Source organism: Halichoerus grypus, chromosome 4, assembly GCF_964656455.1.
Source record: "Halichoerus grypus chromosome 4, mHalGry1.hap1.1, whole genome shotgun sequence".
Taxonomy (NCBI): Eukaryota; Metazoa; Chordata; class Mammalia; order Carnivora; family Phocidae; genus Halichoerus; species Halichoerus grypus.
In genome coordinates this window covers 137,417,760-137,439,157 of record NC_135715.1, presented here as the reverse complement: position 1 = coordinate 137,439,157, position 21,398 = coordinate 137,417,760, and the positions used below count along the sequence as shown (strand labels likewise).

The 21,398-nt window shown below is 37.2% G+C and overlaps 1 protein-coding gene across 6 annotated transcripts in view; it reads left to right on the top strand.

Annotated features, from left to right (window-relative positions):
- The window catches only part of ATF2 (activating transcription factor 2), an 87,406-nt gene that overhangs the window by 11,947 nt on the left and 54,061 nt on the right, over positions 1-21,398 (top strand). For 3 of the 6 annotated variants that reach the window (XM_036081527.2, XM_036081520.2, XM_036081521.2), the window contains exons 2-4: positions 3,487-3,585; positions 15,423-15,498; positions 17,629-17,698. In XM_036081527.2, the coding sequence (XP_035937420.1) occupies positions 17,674-17,698 (25 nt within the window). In that variant the 5' untranslated portion in view covers positions 3,487-3,585; positions 15,423-15,498; positions 17,629-17,673. The remainder of the gene's footprint in view (positions 1-3,486; positions 3,586-15,422; positions 15,499-17,628; positions 17,699-21,398) is intronic. The other 3 variants (XM_036081524.2, XM_036081525.2, XM_036081522.2) reach the window with 2 other exon arrangements.

The window sequence follows — 21,398 nt, the reverse complement described above, 5'->3', positions numbered from 1 at the left end:
TTCAGAATGATCAAGGAGCATTGGCTTCAACTTAAAGTTACCAGCTGTGTTAGCCCCTAACAAGAAAGCCTGTTCTTTGAAGCTTTGAAACCAGACATGAACTTTTTTTCTAGCTATGAAAGCCCTAGAGGGTATCTTCTTCTGATCTGAGGCTGTTTCATCTACATTGAAAATCTTTTGTTTAGTGTAGCCACCGTCATTAATGATCTTAGCTAGATATTCTAGATAACTTGTTGCAGTTTCTATATTAGCACTTGCTGCTTCACCTTGTACTTTAAAAAAAAAAATTTTTAAGTAATCTCTACACCCAGTGTGGGGCTCGAACTTAAGACCCTGAGATCAAGAGTTGCATGCTCTACTGACGGAGCTAGCCAGGTGCCCCCTCATCTTACACTTTTATGTTATAGAGGTGGCTTCTTTCCTTAAACCTCATGAACCGGCTCTGCCAGCTTCCAACTTTTCTTCTGCAGCTTCTTCACCTCTCTCAGCCGCCTTAGAATTAAGGAGAGTTAGGGCCTTAGTCTGGATTAGGTTTTAGCTTAAGGTAATGTATATCAATCAAAGTAGTCATGACCTGAGCTGAAGGCAGATGCTTAACGACTGAGGCACCCAGGCGCCTTTAAGACACTTTTTAAATAACAGTTTTCTGCCATGTATAGCTGGTTTGATCTATTCATACCACCAAAAGTTTCAATTGTAAGGCTGTTTCATTTATCATTTGCATGTTCACTAGAATAGCACTTTTGATTTCCATCAAGAAGTTTACCTTTGCATTCACAGCTTGGCTACCTGTTTGGTCAAGAGGCCTAGCTTTTGGCCTATCTCGGCTTTCAACATGCTTTCCTCACAAGCATAATCATTTCTAGCTTTTGGTTTAATGTGGGAGATGTGCCCCTCTTCCTTTCCCTTGAACATTTAGAGGCCATTGTAGGGTCATTAATTGGTCTAATTTCAATATTGTGTCGCAGGGCACAGGGAAGCAGAAAGAGAGGGAGAGAGATGGGGGAGGAGCTGGTAGGTGGAACCGTTAGAACTTAAACAGCACTTATCAATTAAGTTTGCTGTCTTATGTGGGTGTAGTCCATGGCACCCTAAAACAATTATAATAGTAACATCAAAGATCACTGATCATAAATCACCATAACAAATATAATAATAGTGAAGAAGTTTGAAATTTGCAAGAATTACCAAAAGGTGACACAAAGACATGAAGTGAGCAAATGCTGTTGGAAAATTGGCACCAATAGAGTTGTTCCATGTAGTGAAGGTTGCCAAAAACCTTCAGTTTATAAAAAATGCACTATCTGTGAGGCACAATAAAATAATATGCTTGTATAAGAAATACATATACAGTAGCTAGGGTAGGGTAGCAGTGGTAAAAGAGAAGTTCTTTACATCTGTGTGTTTCAGGTTACAAAAAAACCCCAAAAACAAACAAACAAAAATATTGTTTAATGTCTTTCAAAGTCTGGATGATAATCTTAACATTGCATGCATAAAACATAAGCTGTATAGGCCAGGCCAGGTACAGCTTGCTAGCTTAATCTTGTTGCCTTTCTCTTGAAGTGAAGACCAGAAGTCCATCTTGCTGTTTTCTAGGGTGTTAGTTCCTGGTCTTTTGTGAGCAACTGCTAAAATAAGAACACAGCACTCCATAGGAAAATCTTAAGCCCTACTTAAAAATATACATTTCCCTGAAAGAAACAATTTGCAGAAATTTATCTCTACCTAGAAAATGTGAACCTTTACACAGAGGCATTTGTCCTTTGAATTGCTGTTCCATTTATAGTCCTTATTTTACATTTGTACAGCTAAGTATCCTGTTCAGGGCGCTTTCCCTTTAAGGAACAGTCTGTGTAAAACAGAATTTTGATGCAGCTTTGAAATGAGAGTCTTTCCAGCTTCTAGTATTCTCATCAAAGTTTTAAACATGAAGACTGTTTCAGCCAGCCTTATTCAAGGTAAAGTGCAATCCTTCTTTTCAACAGTCTGTGCAATAGGGACATCTCCCAAGTTCATACACAGCTTAATGAGAGTTCAGTCCTTAAATAATGGTAGAGGAAAGTCTACTTTCCCTTTTAACATCTTGTTCCAGGATTACTGCCTTTTCCTAATGGAATTGGTAACTTGGTTTTCTGCCAGGTTATTACCCAGACTCCGCTTGGGCACTCCATTACTTATATAATGGCCCTGTGTTAATCATTTCTGAGTTTTGTGGACCTCACATGTGAGTTTATTCTCCCAAACTACAACTTATTTAGGTTGTTTCTTTGCTATTGCATTGTTATTCTGGTCTTCAGATTTTTCTCTTTTTTCTCTGTCACCTACAGATTGGCCTTTTATATTTAGAGAAGTTCTTTATGAACACTGGTCTTGCTCCTTGGCCACTGGCAGGACTTTCTGCTTTTGAAAACTCCCTTCAGTGGACTGCTAAGACATTTCTACAAGGTATCCCACCATCCTATATTTTAGGGTGAGAGAGTATGATGACAGAAATGTTGACCAGTATTCATTTTCTTCTTTTTCTTTATTATTGATGCTCCAGTTTTTAGCTGAGCATATGGTGAAATAAAGAATTTATTTCTCAGCTAGGTATAGCTGTTGTGACTTAAGTTCTGGTGTATGGAATGTAAATAGACGTTTCCTGTGAGCTGTTGGAAAATTTCCTAAATAGGAGACTATTGCTCATCTTCTCATTCTCCTTCCTGCTGTCTGATCAGCAGGTGTTATGGTTAGACCTTAAGCAGTTATTTTAAACCATGAAGGGGATACCACATGTTGAGGATGGCAAAACAACAAAATAGAAGGAGCCTGGGTTCATAATGATCATGGTTTGGGATTGCCTGTGCTTTTATGTGAAAGAAATAAACTTCTGAATCATTTAAGCTATTGTTAACAAATTTTGAGTTTTCTGTCACTCATAGCTGAACCCAATCCAGCTGATACAGGTATAAAAAAATCAAGCTGTTTCCAAATGAAAAGCATATGAACTGGGTCCCCTGGATGGTATGGTGCAGCACTGACGCACAAAAAATTTTCATCTCTAAATAAAAACTTGGAAGAAAAGAAAAAAAAACATATATTATCATCTCCACTTAGAATTTTGATGCTCAGATTCAGCACTGCCATTTCACCAGTTATCTATGACTACCCCTCCCTTCTATTAAAAAGCTTCATTTTTCTCCTTTCACCAAGATTCCGCTGCTGTACTTCCGTCTTTGAAGCTGTTACACCTTTAGGTGGCATTTTGCTAGGAGTTACAGGCAACCACAGGATAAACATCTTCCTGGAGCATTGAAACTTTTGGAGGGAACCTTAATTTTTATATCAGAAAATAATGGAATGAAAGGCAAACTTCACATACATTTTTAAATATAAAGTAAATGCTTAAAAATTTTTGTGTCGGAGTTCAACTGCATGAGCCTATTTCCTCAGATCTCACAGAGTAAGGAGTTCAATCTCTTTTCTGCCTTTCCTTTGCCCTAGGGAGACTCAGATGGAAACTTGAGAAGCACTGCTTACTTGATTAGAGCTAAGGGATTCCTGGCAGCAGTGAATAAAGCTCATGGCCCACCAGTTAGAAAGGTAAGAGATTTTAAGCTTTTAATGCAAAAGTGGTTTTTTATTTTCCAATTGTCTCTCAAATATTACTGAGTTCAACAGATGCTTCCAGATAGTATCCTCAGGGTGCTAGTGTCCTACCATATTGATAGTATTCAGTAAAAATAGCCTGCTTCTCCCTCTCCTCTCCCCCTGCTTGTGTTCCCTCTCTCGCTGTGTCTCTCTCTGCCGAATAAATAAATAAAAGCTTCCACAAAAAATAAAATAAAAAATAAAAGAACATTGAAGACTTAATATTAAATTGTTTAATTGTTTTTGAAAGATTTTATTTGTCAGAGAGAGAGCACAAGCAGGGGGAGCAGCAGGCAGAAGAAGAAGCAGGCTCCCCGCTGAGCAAGGAGCCTGATGAGGGTACTCGATCCCAGGACCCTGGGATCATGACCTGAGCTGAAGGCAGACGCTTAACTGACTGAGCCACCCAGGCGTCCCAAATTGTTTAATTTTAACTCAGAGCCTCCTAAACTTATCTGACTAGGGAATTCTCTATAGCAAAGGGTCCGCATATGAAAGTCCCAATTCTTCTAGGATTTTATAACAGATAGTAACAAGAGTTACTCCTTGAAGTATTTTCTTTTTTTTTTTTTTAAGTAAGCTCTACGCCCAATATGGGGCCTAAACTCATGACCCCAAGATCAAGAGTCACATGCTCTACCTACTGAGCCAGCCAAACACCCTGAAGTATTTTCTATAGTCCAAAAATATTTTGGACAAAAAGTATTGCCCGTTTGAAGGCTGTACATGCTAACTAAAATGTCAACATTTATTTGCTTTTTTTTTTTTTTTAAAGATTTTATTTATTTATTTGACAGAGAGAGACACAGCGAGAGAGGGAACACAAGCAGAGGGAGTGGGAGAGGGAGAAGCAGGCTTCCCGCCAAGCAGGGAGCCCGATGTGGGGCTCGATCCCAGGACCCTGGAATCATGACCTGAGCCGAAGGCAGACGCTTAACGACTGAGCCACCCAGGCGCCCCAACATTTATTTGCTTTTGTATTGAATTAAATCCACTAAATTTAGTTCCGTGATTATTCACACTGATCAGAAACATTAATAGGAAGTTATATAGTCCTCAAATATACCTTTATTGAAAGTCTTCTGTGTGTCAGCCACAGTGTGGTGAAGTTAAAAATATAAAATACAGTGGTTTCTCATTCCAAGCCATTTATAGTTTGGGGATATAGCTTCTAAAAATGGAAGGAAATTTTTGATAAATTAAATGTGATCTGGCATACAAAATCTTTCAAAACATGGTGGTCTAGTGATAGACTTTGTCAGATATATCAAGATACACAAGCAGATTGGCCTGTGCTGTTGTACCTAAATCTGAAGGTTCAGATCAAAAGAGAAACCATGTGTAAATGTACAGTTACTCTAATTTGGACAAAATTTAGAAAATAAATATATATGTATAATGTATTTGAAAAAGTAAAAATTTTTAAGCAGGGAATTTTTCAAGGAGGAAAGGATGGCAAACTTTTTCTTGCACACTGATATATATAGGTTAAATAATTTCTGAGCTGCTTGACCAACTTAAATGTTCAAATCCTGATTTGGTTAGAAGTATTCCATAAAATGTAATTCCAGGGGCACCTGGGTGGCTCAGTCAGTTAAGTGTTCAACTTTTGATTTCGGCTCAGGTCATGCTCTCAGGGTTTTGAGATTGAACCCAGTGTCAGGCTCCGCATTCAGTGGGGAGTCTGCTTCTTCCTGTCTCTCTCCCTCTCCCTCTCTCTCCCTCTCCCTCTCTCTTCCTCCCTCCCTCTCTCCCTCAGCCCCTCCCCCCACATGTGTGTGTGCCCACCCCCCTCTCTCTCTAAAATAAATAAATCTTTTTTTAAAAAAATGTAAATTCCATGAGGGCAGGGACTATGTATCATTGTACCCTAGAGTCTAGCACAATTCCTGCCCTCTTGCATGTACTCAATAAATATGTATTGACTAAATGACTAAGTAAATGAGTGATCTGAACTTAAGGGTAGAGAGATAGTGGATGGAGGGTGAACAGTGTTTACTAAGAAAGATGGGTAGGTGGGAAGTGAGAGCATTCTAGGCTGAGAGATGGATCGGATTAAAAGCCTGCATGAGACTAGAGCCAAAGGATTAAGGAGTAGCATAAGACTGGGGTAGAAGGCAGGGGTCAGTCCATATGCAATGGTGTGGAGGCCTTTTGAGGCCTTATCGTAAACATTTATTTTATAACTGGTCCTTTCCTCTCATTTTGACGGGTACTGTTGGTGTGCAAATCATCATTCTCTTTTCTGAATTTAGCAGTAATTTGTACTGGCTTTCTGATGCATAGTGTTGGCCTTTAATCCATCCTCCATACTTCTATTAGATCTTGCAAAAATTTCCCTTTGATTATCTAGTTCAGCATCATAAAATCTTTCCATTTTTTTACAGCATAATTAAGCACACTTATTCTTTAAAGGGCCAGATAGTGGATATTTTAGACTTTATAGGGGCCACATATGGTCTCTGTTGCTTATTCTCCTCCCACCCCCGCCCATTTAAAAATGTGAAAAACTTGCTTAGCTCAACATTTTGGCACAGGCTTGTATTTATAACTTCAGAGTAGCAGTGGGATGGGGGTGGTGAGGGTGGAATCCAAACTCCTTGCCAGGGTAATAAAGGCCCTTCAAGATTTGCTTCTCTTTCTGGCCTTATCTCTCTTCCCTTCAGCCTTATATCCCCATGCTTCAGCCATCAGAAGTTCTTAAAGATCTCTCAGTGTACTTCTACTTCATTGTGATTCTGCATGCTTGCTGTCTTCTCTGCTGAAAAAACATCATCCCTCACTGCCTGATGCCTCTACCTTTGAGACTACTACTACTTCAGTAGTAGCCTTCCCAGACCCTCTCTCCACATTTGGCAATGTACTTGTCTTAAGGGTTAGAAACTTAATTGGATAAATCAGGTTAAAAAAAAAAAGAGCTCATACTCAGAATACATAAGACTTGCATGATTCAGTCACAGAAAGCATAGGCAGGCATTACAGAAACTACTTTCCTTCTTGGCTGCATGGTTTCTCATCTCTTTTTCTGTGCCTGCTCTCTTCTGGGTTTCATTAATTTCTTATCAGTATGAATATGATAGTAAATGTCTACCAGTCCTGAGTATGATTTGGAATCTTTGCTGCGCACCTTTGTTTGGCTTTTTTTCTTTTTACAACATTCCTGAAGAGGTAATCTGATTGGCTTAACTTAAGTGTCTCCCCTCGTGTCTCCCTGGTTCACCTGAGGCAGGTATGTCTGGGTCATGGATATTCTAGGATTGCCCTTCACTGGTAATCAGGCTGTCTAAGAGGGGAGTGTGGGTGCTGAGGAGAGATGACCAGCTCCATAATCTTAATCCCCTATGTTCCCATAGTGCCTGTGTATATCTTTATTATTATATATATATCACAGAATTATACTTGTTTGTTCTTACTAATCTGATTTTGAGGGCAAGGACCATATTTCTTATTCTTTTTTTCTTTCCATATCTCTTACTCTTTTTTTTTTAAATTTTATTATGTTAGGTTAGTCACCATACAATACATCATTGGTTTTTGATGTGGTGATCCATGATCCATTGTTTTCGTATAACACCCAGTGCTCCATGCAGTATGTGCCCTCCTTAATACCCATCACTGGGCTAACCAATTCCCCCTCCCCCCTCCCCTCTAAAACCCTGTTTGTTTCTCAGAGTCCAGTCTCTCATGGTTCATCTCTCCCTCCAATTTCCCCCCCTTCATTTTTCCCTTCCTTCTCCTAATGTCCTCCATGCTATTCCTTATGTTCCACAAATAAGTGAAACATATGATAATTGACTTTCTCTGCCTGACTTATTTCACTTAGCATAATCTCCTCCAGTCCCATCCATGTTGATGTAAAAGTTGGGTATTCCTCCTTTCTGATGGCTGAGTAATATTCCGTTGTATAGAGGGACCACATCTTTATCCATTCATCTGTTGAAGGGCATCTCAGCTCTTTCCACAGTTTGGCTATTGTGGACATTGCTGCTATGAACATTGGGGTGCATATGGCCCTTCTTTTCACTACATCTGTGTCTTTGGGGTAAATACGCAGTAGTGCAGTTGCTGGGTCATAGGGTAGCTCTGTTTTTAATTTTTTGAGGAACCTCCACGCTGTTTTCCAAAGTGGCTGTACCAAGTTGCATTCCCACCAACAGTGTAAGAGGGTCCATATCTCTTATTCTTAATATGGCATAAGGTACAAAATAGGCAGTCAGATATTTTCCAAATACATTTTATAAAGTAGTTGTATTAGAAGTGTTTGGGAATGCTATACATTGTCTATAACATTTAGTATTATCCGTATTTTAGAAATCTGCTTTGAAACTTGAGTACATACTTTAAAGGTAAGAAATTATAACATTTATAGTTTTATGGCTAACTAGACGGTCAGTAAAATTAACATTTTAGAATCCAGAGATTTTTGGGGTGCCCGACTGGCTCAGTCGGAAGAGCGTTCGACTTTTGATCTCGGAGTTGTGAGTTCAAGTCCACATAGGGTGTAGAGATCACTTAAATAAAAAAACTTAAACTATTTTTTTTTTTAATTAAAAAAAGAATCTAGAAATTTTTGAAGTTAATCACCAGAAATTGACTTGCTCCCTCCCATTTTTTTTAAGATTTTATTTTTATGGGCGCCTGGGTGGCTCAGTTGTTAAGCGTCTGCCTTCAGCTCAGGTCATGGTCCCAAGGTCTTGTGATCGAGCCCCACATTGGGCTCCTTGCTCAGCGGGAAGCCTGCTTCTCCCTCCCCTGCTCCCCCTACTTGTGTTCCCGCTCTCGCTGTGTCTCTCTCTGTCAAATAAATAAAATAAATCTTAAAAAAAAAAAAAAAGATTTTATTTTTAAGTGATCTCTCTACCCAACGTGGGGCTCAAACTCAAAACCTTGATGAGACCGAGAGTCACATGCTCCACTGACCGAGCCAGCCAAGCACCCCACTCCCTCCCATTTTTATTTTTATTTTTTATTTATTTATTTATTTATTTTAAAGATTTAATTTATTTATTTGACAGAGAGAGACAGCGAGAGCAGGAACACAAGCAGGAGGAGTGGGAGAGGGAGAAGCGGGCTTCCTGCCGAGCAGGGAGCCCGATGTGGGACTCGATCCCAGGACCTTGGGATCATGACCTGAGCTGAAGGCAGACGCTTAACGACTGAGCCACTCAGGCGCCCTCCCTCCCATTTTTAAAGCTTCATTTACCCACCCTATTTTCTATGAAGTAAATTGGTTTCTTTCTTTCTTGTTTCTGATAGAGATTGAAGAAACGCCAAGTATTTTTTTTTTTTTTAGGATTTTATTTATTTGTCAGAGAGAGAGAGAGACAGAGCACAAGCAGGGGGAGAGGCAAAGGCAGAGGGAGAAGCAGGCTCCCTGCTGAGCAAGGAGCCTGATGTGGGACTTGATCCCAGGACCCCGGGACCATGACTTGAGCTGAAGGCAGCCGCTTAACTGACTGAGCCACCCAGGCGTCCCAACACCAAGTATTTTTATCAGCTGAATCATTTGAATGATACTATTCCCATGCCATTTTGAATTCTGATATTATGACCTAAAAGATCATCTTGCTTAACACATTCCATATTTTAAAAAAAGGAACTAATAGGACAAGTAATTGTCTGATATCATCTCTTGAGTTTTTATTCAGGTATGGTAATTGTTCTGTCATGATTCTGTTTGCTCTTAACCTTGCAGTATAGAAGTGATTTTTTTACTCTTTGACATCCAATAACATGAAAGTTATAAACCAGAAACAAGCAGAGAATCATTAGAGAATCCATGTTGTATAGTATTTTTCTCATAACTACTCCTAAACACTACATAACACTAATTATATAATGGTTATATAGTATATTATTATAGTGCAAATGACTATAATTTGAACTTCTATAAGTTTTCCATTTTTAATTTTTTAGTTCAGAAACTTTTAAGAGTGAGTTGCCAGCAAGATGTCCCATTACCCCAAATACTTTCTTTTCTACAGTAAGACATTTTCCTACAAAACCACAATACATCCCTGAAAATCAATAAATTGATATTGATCTATTGCTACCATCTAATCTGCAAATTACATTTAAGTTTTGCCAGTTGTTCCAATAATGTCCTTTTATAGCAAAAGATTTCTGTCTCGAATTCACATTGCAGTTAGTTGTCATGTCTCACTCATCTTTTTTAATCTGAAATAGTTCATCAGTCTTTCCTTGAGTTTGATGACTTGGGCACCTTAGAAAATTAAAGTCCAGTTGTTTTGAAGAGTTTGCCTCAATTTGGGGTTGTGTAATTTTTTTTTTTTTTAAGATTTTATTTATTTGCGAGAGAGAGAATGAGAGACAGAGAGCATGAGAGGGAGGAGGGTCAGAGGGAGAAGCAGACTCCCTGCTGAGCAGGGAGCCTGATGTGGGACTCGATCCCGATCCCGGGACTCCAGGATCATGACCCGAGCCGAAGGCAGTCGCTTAACCAACTGAGCCACCCAGGCGCCCTGTGTAATATTTTTCATGATTAGATTCAGGTTTATGTATCTTTGACATGACTATCATAGAAGTGATGCTATGTCCCTTCTCATTGCATCCTATTGGAGTACATGATATTGGTTTTCCTTATTTCTGATTTTGTTAACTTGGATCATTTGAGTAAGGTAATATTTGCCAGACTTTTGTAATTAAAATATATTTTAACAGGGGATATTTTGGAGGATATAAATGTCCTGTCTTATCGAATGTTGAATTTCTTTTATATCAGTATGGATTAATGGAATCCAGCTTTATTCAGAATATGATCCATTACTATCATTATTTTGATTCTGAAATTGTTCAGATTTGACCACTTTATGGCCAAATTCATAACCAAGTCCTTCTTTATTTTCTTGCAAAAGATATTCAAGGCCCATCCTGTACTTGCCCTACCCTAGCCCTGGAGCCAGACAATTCTTGAAGGAGCCCAGGTTCCTTTTGGTGAAGAATGGTATTTAGACATCAAGATCTGGGTGCCTAGCGGGTATATTGCTTTGAGGGTATCAGTGTTCTCAGTAGGCACAGCTAGGGAAATATATGAACATATATGCAGATATATACACACATATTATCATATATACCTTCATATCTCTATTTCTGTACCTTTATATCTCTGTTGAAAGTCGTGGGTTCACACCAGTATCTCGAAATTTCATCTGATTACCAAGATTCATTCTGTACAATTACCGTCACCTATAGTGTGAATTTACCTTTACCCACTACATCCTTGATATATCTTTGTATTCTCTCAATCCCTATGTGTGTATATAATGAATCACCTGTTGCCACCAGGCCCACTCCTTCTCATCACGTAGATGTTCTCCAGCTTGGGCCCTGGTATCCTGTGCTGGACTGGTACCATCTCTATCCCTCACCTCATATGGTTGCCGCCTCCTACTTCCCTCCAGCTACTCTCCATTCCCATGAACAATTTTCTCTCTCTTCCCCAGCAGTGACACTCTGGACTGTCTGCTCCCCAATAGCCTGTCTAAGCTGCTTTTCATAAAGACATCCTTATATATGTTTTTTATGGAGGCTTGGCTTTTGTATTTTAAGTTATAAGAAATGGTTTGCGAGTTAATTTCTCCCATTTTCTTCTATTCATTGTTCCTTGAAGTGTTCTTTACTATTTTCTTTTTGGCATCTCATATTATGTGTGATTTTATTTGATAGGTCTGTTGAATAATTCTAAAAGTCCTAAAGGGTCTTTCTACACTACTTTTTTTAGAAGTGGTTTACATAAAGTTTCTGTATTGTTGGTAGGCGTAGAATAGCAAGCTATAATAGTTGATATACATAATGTATAGCAAGGCATACCAGCTGGCAAGCACAATATAGCATTAAAAATGTTATTGTCCCATTTCTTACCTTGAGTAATTCACCCTTTGGGACCCCATTTGTCAAGGTTAGTTAGTTGGGACTAGATCAAGAATATAAGGTACATGATCTGTTCCTTCATCCAGTTTCCTTATCTGAATAGAAACTCATCAGTTTCTGTAGAATTTTGACTATAGGACCAGACCACCAGAAAAGTCTGAAATACCTAAAAGTCATTTGGCTGGAGAAAAGTGTTTTCTTGAGATTTAGAAGCAGTCATTCATCACTTTGTAGTTAAATACATCCTCAGTGAGCTTCTTGTCTACAAGCCTTTAGAATAAAGCACGGGATCTGGGCTTCTGGAAGGGGTTGCTTCCAGGTGGAACATCTACCAGCAGGGTATGCTTGCAGGCATTCTGCATGCAGTACTACTGAAGCTCTGCAGCCACTTGGGAGACCTTGGTCCTCTCCGTGCCTGCCTCCAGCTTGACCTGCTCCACCAGGCCACCACCGCATGGCACTGGCCCTAGAAGACATGCCAGAGGTGCTGGGCTCCTTAACCTAGTAATTTCATTTCATTTCTAGAAATTCCTTCTGTGAAAATTATTATAGATATTGCACAGAGATTTGTTATCAAGGATATTTGTTGATGATAAAAATCCACTAATAATAGTGGTTTAAGCAAAAAAAAAAAAAATCCACTAACAGAATTAGTTAAAAATATATCATAACCTGTATGATGGAATACTATATAGCCATTAAAAATGACATCTAGTATTTAATGATATTACTATTTAATGATGTGGCAGAATTTAGGTAATTGTATTTTAAAGAAAGTTGTAACCCTGCTTTTACAATTTGTAAAGCTACATATCTCCATACATTAGTAAGACTGGAATATGTACTCTGTGGGATGTTGAACAATAAATGATGATATTTTAGGTGACTTTTATTTTTTCTTTTTGCTCTTCTGTATTTTTATGGGAGCAAATTTAAAGTTCCTTACTATGTCTTAGTTCAGTGGGTATAATTTAGTTCATTATTATCAGGAAATAACAGTGACCTCCTTCTGAACCCCAAGCTTCTGCCTTAAAGGTTTTTTAGAATTATGTAAGACTGATCATTTATATGGGATACCTAATAGTGGAACTTGCTCTGGCTATGTTGTAACAAAATTCAAAGTATATCAACATTCAAAGTATACCTTAAAGCTTGGGGTTCTAAAATAAAATGCCTTAGAGCAGTGAAATGGAGAAACATTTTGAGGGGAACATGTACATGTTTACACATGGAATTGTCTTAGGAACCTGGAAAGAAGTCTGCACCGCATGCTTGATTAGCTGATGTGAACTCCCTCACAATCCTGGAAGCTTCTTGAGGGCAGGTACCTATCTTAGTTCACCACTACATCGCTAGCATCTGGCAGAGTGCCAAGCCCAAGTGGACACTCAAATATTTGTTGATTGAAAGAAGAAAAGACGAAACTGATGGCACCAGATCATGAGGGCAAGGAAGATAAAGGACTGTTAGAAGAAGAGTTAAGACTGAGATTAGAGACACCAAAGGACTTTTCCATTTTGTCTAAAACCCTCTTGGGTATTCTTTATGACAGTGATTCTTCTACCAGTATAGGTTTGGATGCTTGCCAAAGAGTGGTGTGGTATATTAACAATTCTCTATAGTCATTGAATTCTCCCAACAACTTAGAGTTTAACAGAGCCTCCTTTCCCTGTGAGCATATTTCCAACCTTGCTGTAAAAGGGAGATAAGCATAGGGGCACCTGGGTGGCTCAGTCAGTTAAGCATCTGCCTTCAGTTCAGGTCATGATCCCAGGCTCCTGGGATGGAGCCCTGCATCAGGCTCCCCGTTCAGCAGGGAGTCTGCTTCTCCCTCTCCCTCTGCACCCCCCTCCCCGACTTGTGTTCTCTCTCAAATAAATAAAATCTTTATTTAAAAAAAAAGGGACATAAACCTAGATGTAGAGGCTTGAGATTCAGTTTAAGGAAGAGATAGCATTTAAGCCTCCTAAAACAAATACCATCATTTATGTCTCAAGGTGCTTCAGCTGTTGTATTTACAACTACCTCAGCTAGGTTTTAGAAAATAGTAATAAGGAATGGGAATTTTTATTGGTTGGCTAGGAAATAGGCTGATGTGTAGGTAAGGAACTTCTTTTGTAGAGAAAGGGGACAGTTGTGGTGGGGGAGTGGAAAAGATGAGAGAGAAAAGGGTAGGTACCACAGGCTGATTCACTCAGAAAGCATTCCTGGAACTCTCAGTTTGGTCCCTGCACTACCTGTGTATTCTCATAGTGTGTTAACTTTTATTCTTACCAAAGGAGTTGAAATTATATTTCTGTATTCCCTTCTTCTGCTAGACTAAAAGTCTCTCAGGTGCAGGGACTGTTTTTTCATCTTTATGTCTTGGCATATATTTGGTGTTTAAATGTTTCTTGAACTTAACTGAATTTAAATTTTGCTTTGATTTTTCATAGCAGTATGAACTGCATTTTCTTACTGGTTTTAGAAGAGTTTTTTGAGGTAGACTAAACTTATTTAGTCTTGAACAAGTCTTGATTTGTTCATATCATATGGCTATTTATTCATTCCTTAATATTTAATGAGTAAATGCTGCTGTGAGGTAGGCACTGTTTTAGGTAGTTAACCCAAAGTTAAGTTCCTTGCCCTCATTAAGCTCACATTCTGTGGGTAATGACAGAAGCATAACTTTTATAGATTTCCTTTGGATTATTCTAGTGTTCTTTTCCCTTTTCTCACGGACAGCATGGTAAAGTTGGATGTGAATGGAGGAATAGAACCCTACCAGATAAGTTTTCCTGGAAACCAGGGAAAAAACTTTCTTCTTCCTATCTCCTATACCAAATTACCCATACCTCCAAGACTCAGAACTGTGGCTATTTATACATTTCCCCACAGGAATTGTCCAGTTTTTCTGAGCAAGACATTCTTGATACCACATTTATAAGCAAAATTATGAAAAATAATTTTTTCTCTATGCATCACTGTCTTATTTGAATAAGCATATAGTTACTCTTCACCACTGGATGGAGTTTCAGTGAATGTAAGATGAAGTATTTGCAGAATTATTTATTATTATTTTTTTAGTAATCTCCACACCCAGTGTAGGGCTAGAACTTGTAACCCCGAGATCAAGAGTCGCATGCTCTTCCAACTGAGCCAGCCAGGCACCCCAGCAGAGTTTTTAAAATGGGCCACTGACCTGGATAGTTTCAACATGTACTTGTTCTTAAACTAATACCAGCGGCGCATGGGTGGCTTAGTCGGGTAAGCATCCGACTCATCAGCTTCTGATCTCATGGGTCATGAGATCAAGCCCCATGTCCAACTCTGCACTCGGAGTCTGCTTGGATATTGTCTTCCTCTTCACCTTCCCTTTCTCTCTCTGTCAAATATATAAATAAATCTTAAAAAAAAAATCCTAATATCAAATAAATAAGTTATAAGGCTGTGAAGAGGGAGATGCTTATATAGACCAATTATGTTACAGGACAAATAGAATTTTGATGAATTGGGCTGAGAACTTGATCACCTCTGACTATATATTTTAAGAAGTTAAAAACTTTCCAAATAGATGTTCTAAAATGCTACGTCTCCTCTTTTTCATCAGACTTCCAAAGTCAGGAGTTTTACTCTTTTAATAGCTGTCTTTCAACCACAGCTCTAAGGCTGAATTAAATGTTTTTTCTCCTTTTACCCTCTGTGATGGAGTTGGATATATACATACCTATGTTTAAGGCATTCATATGGGTGTTCATATTGTAGGAGCAGTATTACCTCTTATAAAGATTCTTAAGAGTGACAGGGTTTGGGGTTGGCAGTAGTCCAAAGAGTAAAATTATTCAGGTGTTTTTATTTCCTTTGTTTCAAGTAGTGTTTCAGAACTATTTTTAACAGTGTGAAACCACTTTGTTTTTCAGTATCCTTGCCATGAAAAAGAGGACGTGATAAGTTGTTCAACTTAATGAAATTCAAGTTACATGTGAATTCTGCCAGGTGTGTATGCAGTATTTGGTATGTTTACCAATTTTTCATATTTTAGATCATAAAAATTTTCATAGTTATTTCTTGATAAATATTTCAGTATTTTTTTCGATAATTAAAAAAAAAACTTATCCAGTATATTAGTTTAGCTGCTACTCCTATTATGTCTTTTTTTTTTTTTAAAGATTTTATTTATTTGAGAGAGAGAGCACAAACAGGGGAAGGGGCAAAGGGAGAGGGAGAAGCAGACTCCCTGCTGAGCAGGGAACCCAACAGCGGGGCTCGATCCCAGGACCCCAAGATCATGACCTGAGCTAAAGGCAGATGCTCAACCAACTGAGCTACCCAGGTGCCCCCATTATGTCTTTAAATTACCAAATAGAACATCAAAACGCACTTAACTATGACAAACATAAACATATTTTAGGGTTTGATTTCTAGAGTTCCGAATAATACTAGTCCCATGAGATGTTCTATGAAAAAGCATTTTGAATAGCAAATGGATGTGTCAAAAATGCCATATTCTAGGTGCTCCTCTAGTCATTTCACTTGAACATATTAAAGGCTCTGAAAAGTCCTATAAAAGAAAATGTACTCCAGCATTTCCCAAAACTGTTTGATTACATACCTTTTTTCTATAATAACTTGTCATCCCTGTTGAAGATGCTTTGGGAAACATTGCTTTGAATGGTTAACAAGCTAATGTTGAAAAAGGAACAATGTTTCCAGATTTTTAATTGAGCCAAATACAGTTGTTATATATAATTTCTAGAAAGAAAGCCAAGATAAAATTTAAAACCTACAAGTTGTTGGAAAGAATGATTGGGAACTTTAAGTCTAAATCAAATATAGGAAAATAATCTTTACTCACAAATTTCTTTTTATAGTTATTTTGTTCAAATCAGGATCCAAAAAGGATTTACATTTCGTTAGTATGTTTATTTTTTTAAAAGATTTTATTTATTTATTTGAGAGAGAGAGAGAGAGAGAGAGTGAGCACATGAGTGACAGGGAGGGGCAGAGGGAGAGGGAGAGCAGATATCCCTGCAGAGCAGGGAGCCCAATGCAGGACTCAATCCCAGGACCCTGGAATCATGACCTGAGCCTAAGGCAGCCCCTTAACCAACTGAGCCACCCAGGCACCCCTCGTTAGTATGTTTATTAAATCTCCTTTAATCTATAACAGTTTCCACCTGCTCTTCTCTTTTTTAGTTCTCCATTACATTTATTTGTTGAAGTGACCAGGTCTTTGTCATAGAATTTGGCTGATTGCTTCCAGATAGTGTTGACAGGTTTCTCCTGTATTTCCTGTAGCTGAATCTAGAGATGCTTGATTAAGTTCAGGTTTGAATCCCCATACTGTCCACACACAAACACACACACACGCGCGCGCACACCCCACTACCCCACCACCTCACCCCCGCCCAAGAATACTTCTCATGCTTTCTATTGTGTCATATCAGGTGGCACATAATGTCTAATTGTCCCACTCTTAGTGATGTTAATTTTAAGATTGACCTGTGAGTTCATTATAAAGCTCCCGTCACCTTTTTTTCGTAATGGTTTTTATCATGTGACCTAGATCCATTATTTCATTGGACATTAAAGTGTGATTTTCCAATTATTTCATTCTTTATTCACTTAAACTATTGAACAGGAAAGATTTAGCCTGATAGACCCAAGGTTCCTAACCCTTTTTTTTCTATAGTGTAAAATCTGCATGTTACATGTATTTGTCTACTCATTATAAAAAGATGGAAGGGAAATAGAGCTAAAATGTCAGTAAAAGTATTTTATTTCACACTGAAATAGAAAAAGTAATAAGCTTAGTGAAAATCATATAATATTACATTTAAAATTATTCTTTATTTAAAAATCTGTACTGTCAGGGCGCGGTGGCTCAGTTGGTTAAGTGTCTGCCTGTTCAGCTCAGGTCATGATCCCAGGTTCCTCGGATCGAGTCCCACATCGGGCTCCTGGCTCAGCGGGGAGTCTGCTTCTCTTTCTGCCCTTCCCCCTGCTGGTGCGCACGCTCGCTCGCTCTCTCTTTCTCTCTCTCTCAAAAATAAATGATCTTTAAAAACAAATAAATAAAAATCTGTACTATAAAACACTAAGCCATTGCTTAATGTTTTATTATAGGCAGTACAAGGACCTGTGGAATATGAGTGATGACAAACCCTTTCTATGCACTGCCCCTGGATGTGGCCAGGTAATATATAAATTACTTTAAATTATTTTGTATGTTCATATTTATTAAAACATTGATGAAAGTTTATGTTGTCATTAAAAGGATTCTCCTACAATTTTTTGTAAAATTTTGGAGTTAGAATGTAAATAACCCAGAAAAATTTTGGGAAGAAATTTTTTTTCCTCAGTAGTATATTTGAGTTTTTAAAAACACAATCTAATATGGAAAAAAAAAAGTTAGAAGTCTTGTAATGGAAAGGTGAATACCTAGACAAAATCCAGGGCTTAATAGTATCTTCATTTGACCATTATTGGTTGAAAATAATTGTAAATTGCTTAATTGGAAATCAAATATACATTATCTTGTTTGAAAATTATATTACTTGCTGAACTCTTATGAAATTAACTAATATTTACCTCTGACAGTGTCACTAATGCATTAATGTTCTTAATGTACCTAAGTCTAACATCTTCAGAGCATGTATGAAAGCATTTTCAGAAAATAATCTTTCTACATTGTATCAAAAAATAATATTTCAGTGTTTTTAACAGGCCATTAAATTATTAATCTGTTGCTGTTATAATAATTCTAACTTTAAAATAACTATAGACACAAGAAATGAAAGCATAAATTTAATGTGTAGCCAAATTACAGAGTACTTAAATATACAAACTATAAATCATAAATAAGCATTAGTGTTTCATTGGTTCTTACTTGTTTTCTTTAGTTGATGTTTTAAATTGAGGTATAAGTGATATACTGCACATACTTACACAATTTCATGTTTTAATGTATATATGCTCATAAAACCATCACCATAATTAAGATAGAGAACATACTCCTCACCCCAAAAGTTTTGTCATGCCCAGTTGTTACTGCTCCTGCCTTTGTAAAACACTACTCTGCCATATGTCCCTATAGATTAGTTTGCATTTTCTAGAATTTTATGTAGATTCATATGGTATGTACTTTTGTCTGGCACTTTTTGTTCCTTATAATTAATTTGCGATTTCCCCATGTTATGTGACCAATAGTTAATTCCTTTTCATTGAGGAGTAATATTTCATTATTATGCAGTTGTGGACATTTGGCTTATTTCCAATTTTTACTTATTACAGATAAAGCTGGTATAATTGTGTACAAGTCTTTGGTATGGATGCATGCTTTCTTTTCTCTTGGGTAAATGCATAGGAATGAAATGATGCGATCATATGTTAGATATATATTTACTTTTGAAGAAATTGCCAAGCTGTTTTCCAAAATGGATGCACTTTCCACCAGGAGTGTATGAGTCTTGTGCCATTTCTTTGCCTACATTTGGTGTTGGCAGTCTTCTAATTTTAGCCATTTTCCTTGTGTGTATAGTGATATGTCATGTGGTTTTAAATTGCATTTCTTTGATGAAAAGATGAGCACTTGTTCATGTGCTTATTGGCCATTTGCATTATTTTTTGTGACATATCTCTTCAAATCTTTTGCTGTTTTTAAAAGTCAGGTTGTCTTTCTTTTAATTATTAACTTGTAAGAGTTCTTTATATATCCTGGATACCAGTCCATTGTCAAATAGTTTCTCCAAGTCTGTGGTTTGCATCTCAATTTTCATGATAAAAGCTTTTGATCCACAGATCTAATTTTAATGAAGTCTAATGTATTAATTTTTTCTCTTTTATGGTTGTTGCTTTCTGTGACTTGTCTAAGAAATCTTTGCCTACCTTTAAGTCACAAAGGCATTATTCTCCTTTGTTTTTCCTGAAAGCTTGTTTTTCATTTAGGCCTCTGTTTCATCTTGAATTCATTTTTCCACATGGTTTTTCAGATACTCGAACATCATTTGTTGAAAAGATTTTTCTTTCTCCATTAATTTGCTTCAGCTCCTTTATTGAAAATCAAATTATGGTATAAGTGTAGGTCTATTTCTGAGCTTTCTACTCTGTTCCTTTCATCAGTCTGTCAACTTTTATGCTAGTACCACAATGTCTTGATTACTCTAGCTTTACAGTAATGCTTCTAGTCAGGTAAGGTAAGTTCACCAGTTTAGTTCTCCTTTTTGAGATTGTTCTGGATAGTCTTTTAATTTTAGTCATTATGGTGAGGATGTAGTGGTATCTCATTATGATCTTAATTTTCATGATATATATCTAAAGATGTTGAACCGGGGTAAAGATAGGAAGTTACAGGGTTGGTGCTACTTAGATAGGTTTGTCAGGGAATGCCTCTCTGATAAGGTGACATTTGAATTAAGACATGAAAATGTAGGAGCAGAGCTCTGGAGGAAGTTTTTCAAACTGAAGGAACAACAAATATAAAGTTTCTAAGGAGGGAATGGGTTTGGGTGTATTTAAAAACAGAAAGACGACTATTGTGGCTGGAGCATATAGTGACCAACAAGGATAAGAGTAAGAGATTCTGTCAGGTAGAATAAAATAGTCCATACCCTGTAGGGCTTTGTAGACTGTGATAAAGTGTTTGGGCTTTATTCACAGAGCAATGAAAGCCATTACTGAGCTAAGAGTGGAAATGGGGAGTAGAGACTGACAGCTGTCAGGTGAGAGATAATGGTGGCTTTGTCTAGGTGCTAATAGTGGACAATATAGAGAAATAGACTCATTTGACATACATTTTGGAGATATATTAGATACTCATTTTTCTATAAATTCAAGAAAGCTAAAAAAACTACACTTCCCAGAATTTTTTGTGACTAGTATTTCCTAAGAAATCGAAAGTTCAAATAAGAATTGATTTTAGAAGCACCAATTTGGTGGTGGTGGTGGTACAAGTTATTTTTTTGTCGTAAGTATTAATATTATTCCAAATTTGAATTTTAGCTTTAATGCACTTAAATTTAAATTTTCAAATTTTAAATTTTTTAAAATACATTTTGTTGATAATGTTATTTTGGAGAGAGACCTATAGAAATCAATGCAAAGAATTTTAACTGTTTTTTCTTGCTATTAAAAAATGTTTTTATGTGCCTCAGTCACTATTAGGTATTTCACAGAAAGAGTTCTGTTAATCACATTTGTTTTAAAGTAATGTTCCATTGAATTTGGTGAAAGAGACAAAGTGTGATAATTTAGTGAAAGATTAATTTAACATTGGAACTCTTCTATTTTATGTGTTAATATCTTTGCTTTTGGTGATGCTTTCATTGAAAATTATTTCTTACATAGAATGTTTATACATTATAAGCTGTTTTACAAAGGAGATAAAGATTCATTTTATTTAGTCTAAAGTTTCACTGGACATGTGTAAATGTGTGTGTGTGTAACTTCCTGATGTTGAATAGATTCCTTCAGACTAGTAAAAGAAGCAGTAAAATGAGCTATTGGCTTTATGGCTTTATAACTTAGTTGTACCTATTTAATCTGGTAAATAGGAAAAAGATCTATATCATGGATGTGAATGCATGTATTAAATGCAGAATGACTGACTTCTTAGGAAGTTAGTTCTGGTGAGTGTTCAAGCCTTAGAAACACAGATCTCTCAGATATCAGAGCTTCAATTCATTATAAAAGCAATTGGTTTACCTCCCTTCCATCTGTCAGGTTACCCTTTTTTTTTTAACTTTATAAGAGAGATGGTTATCCATCCTACCTTTCTTGACTGCCTTTCCCATTGTTGACTCAGCTGTATGCTCAAAGTCTTGTTGTTTAACAAAATACTGTGTATTTTGCATTGGAGTTGTGTTGTAAATTGCCTGGAAGAAAGAAATTATGAATTT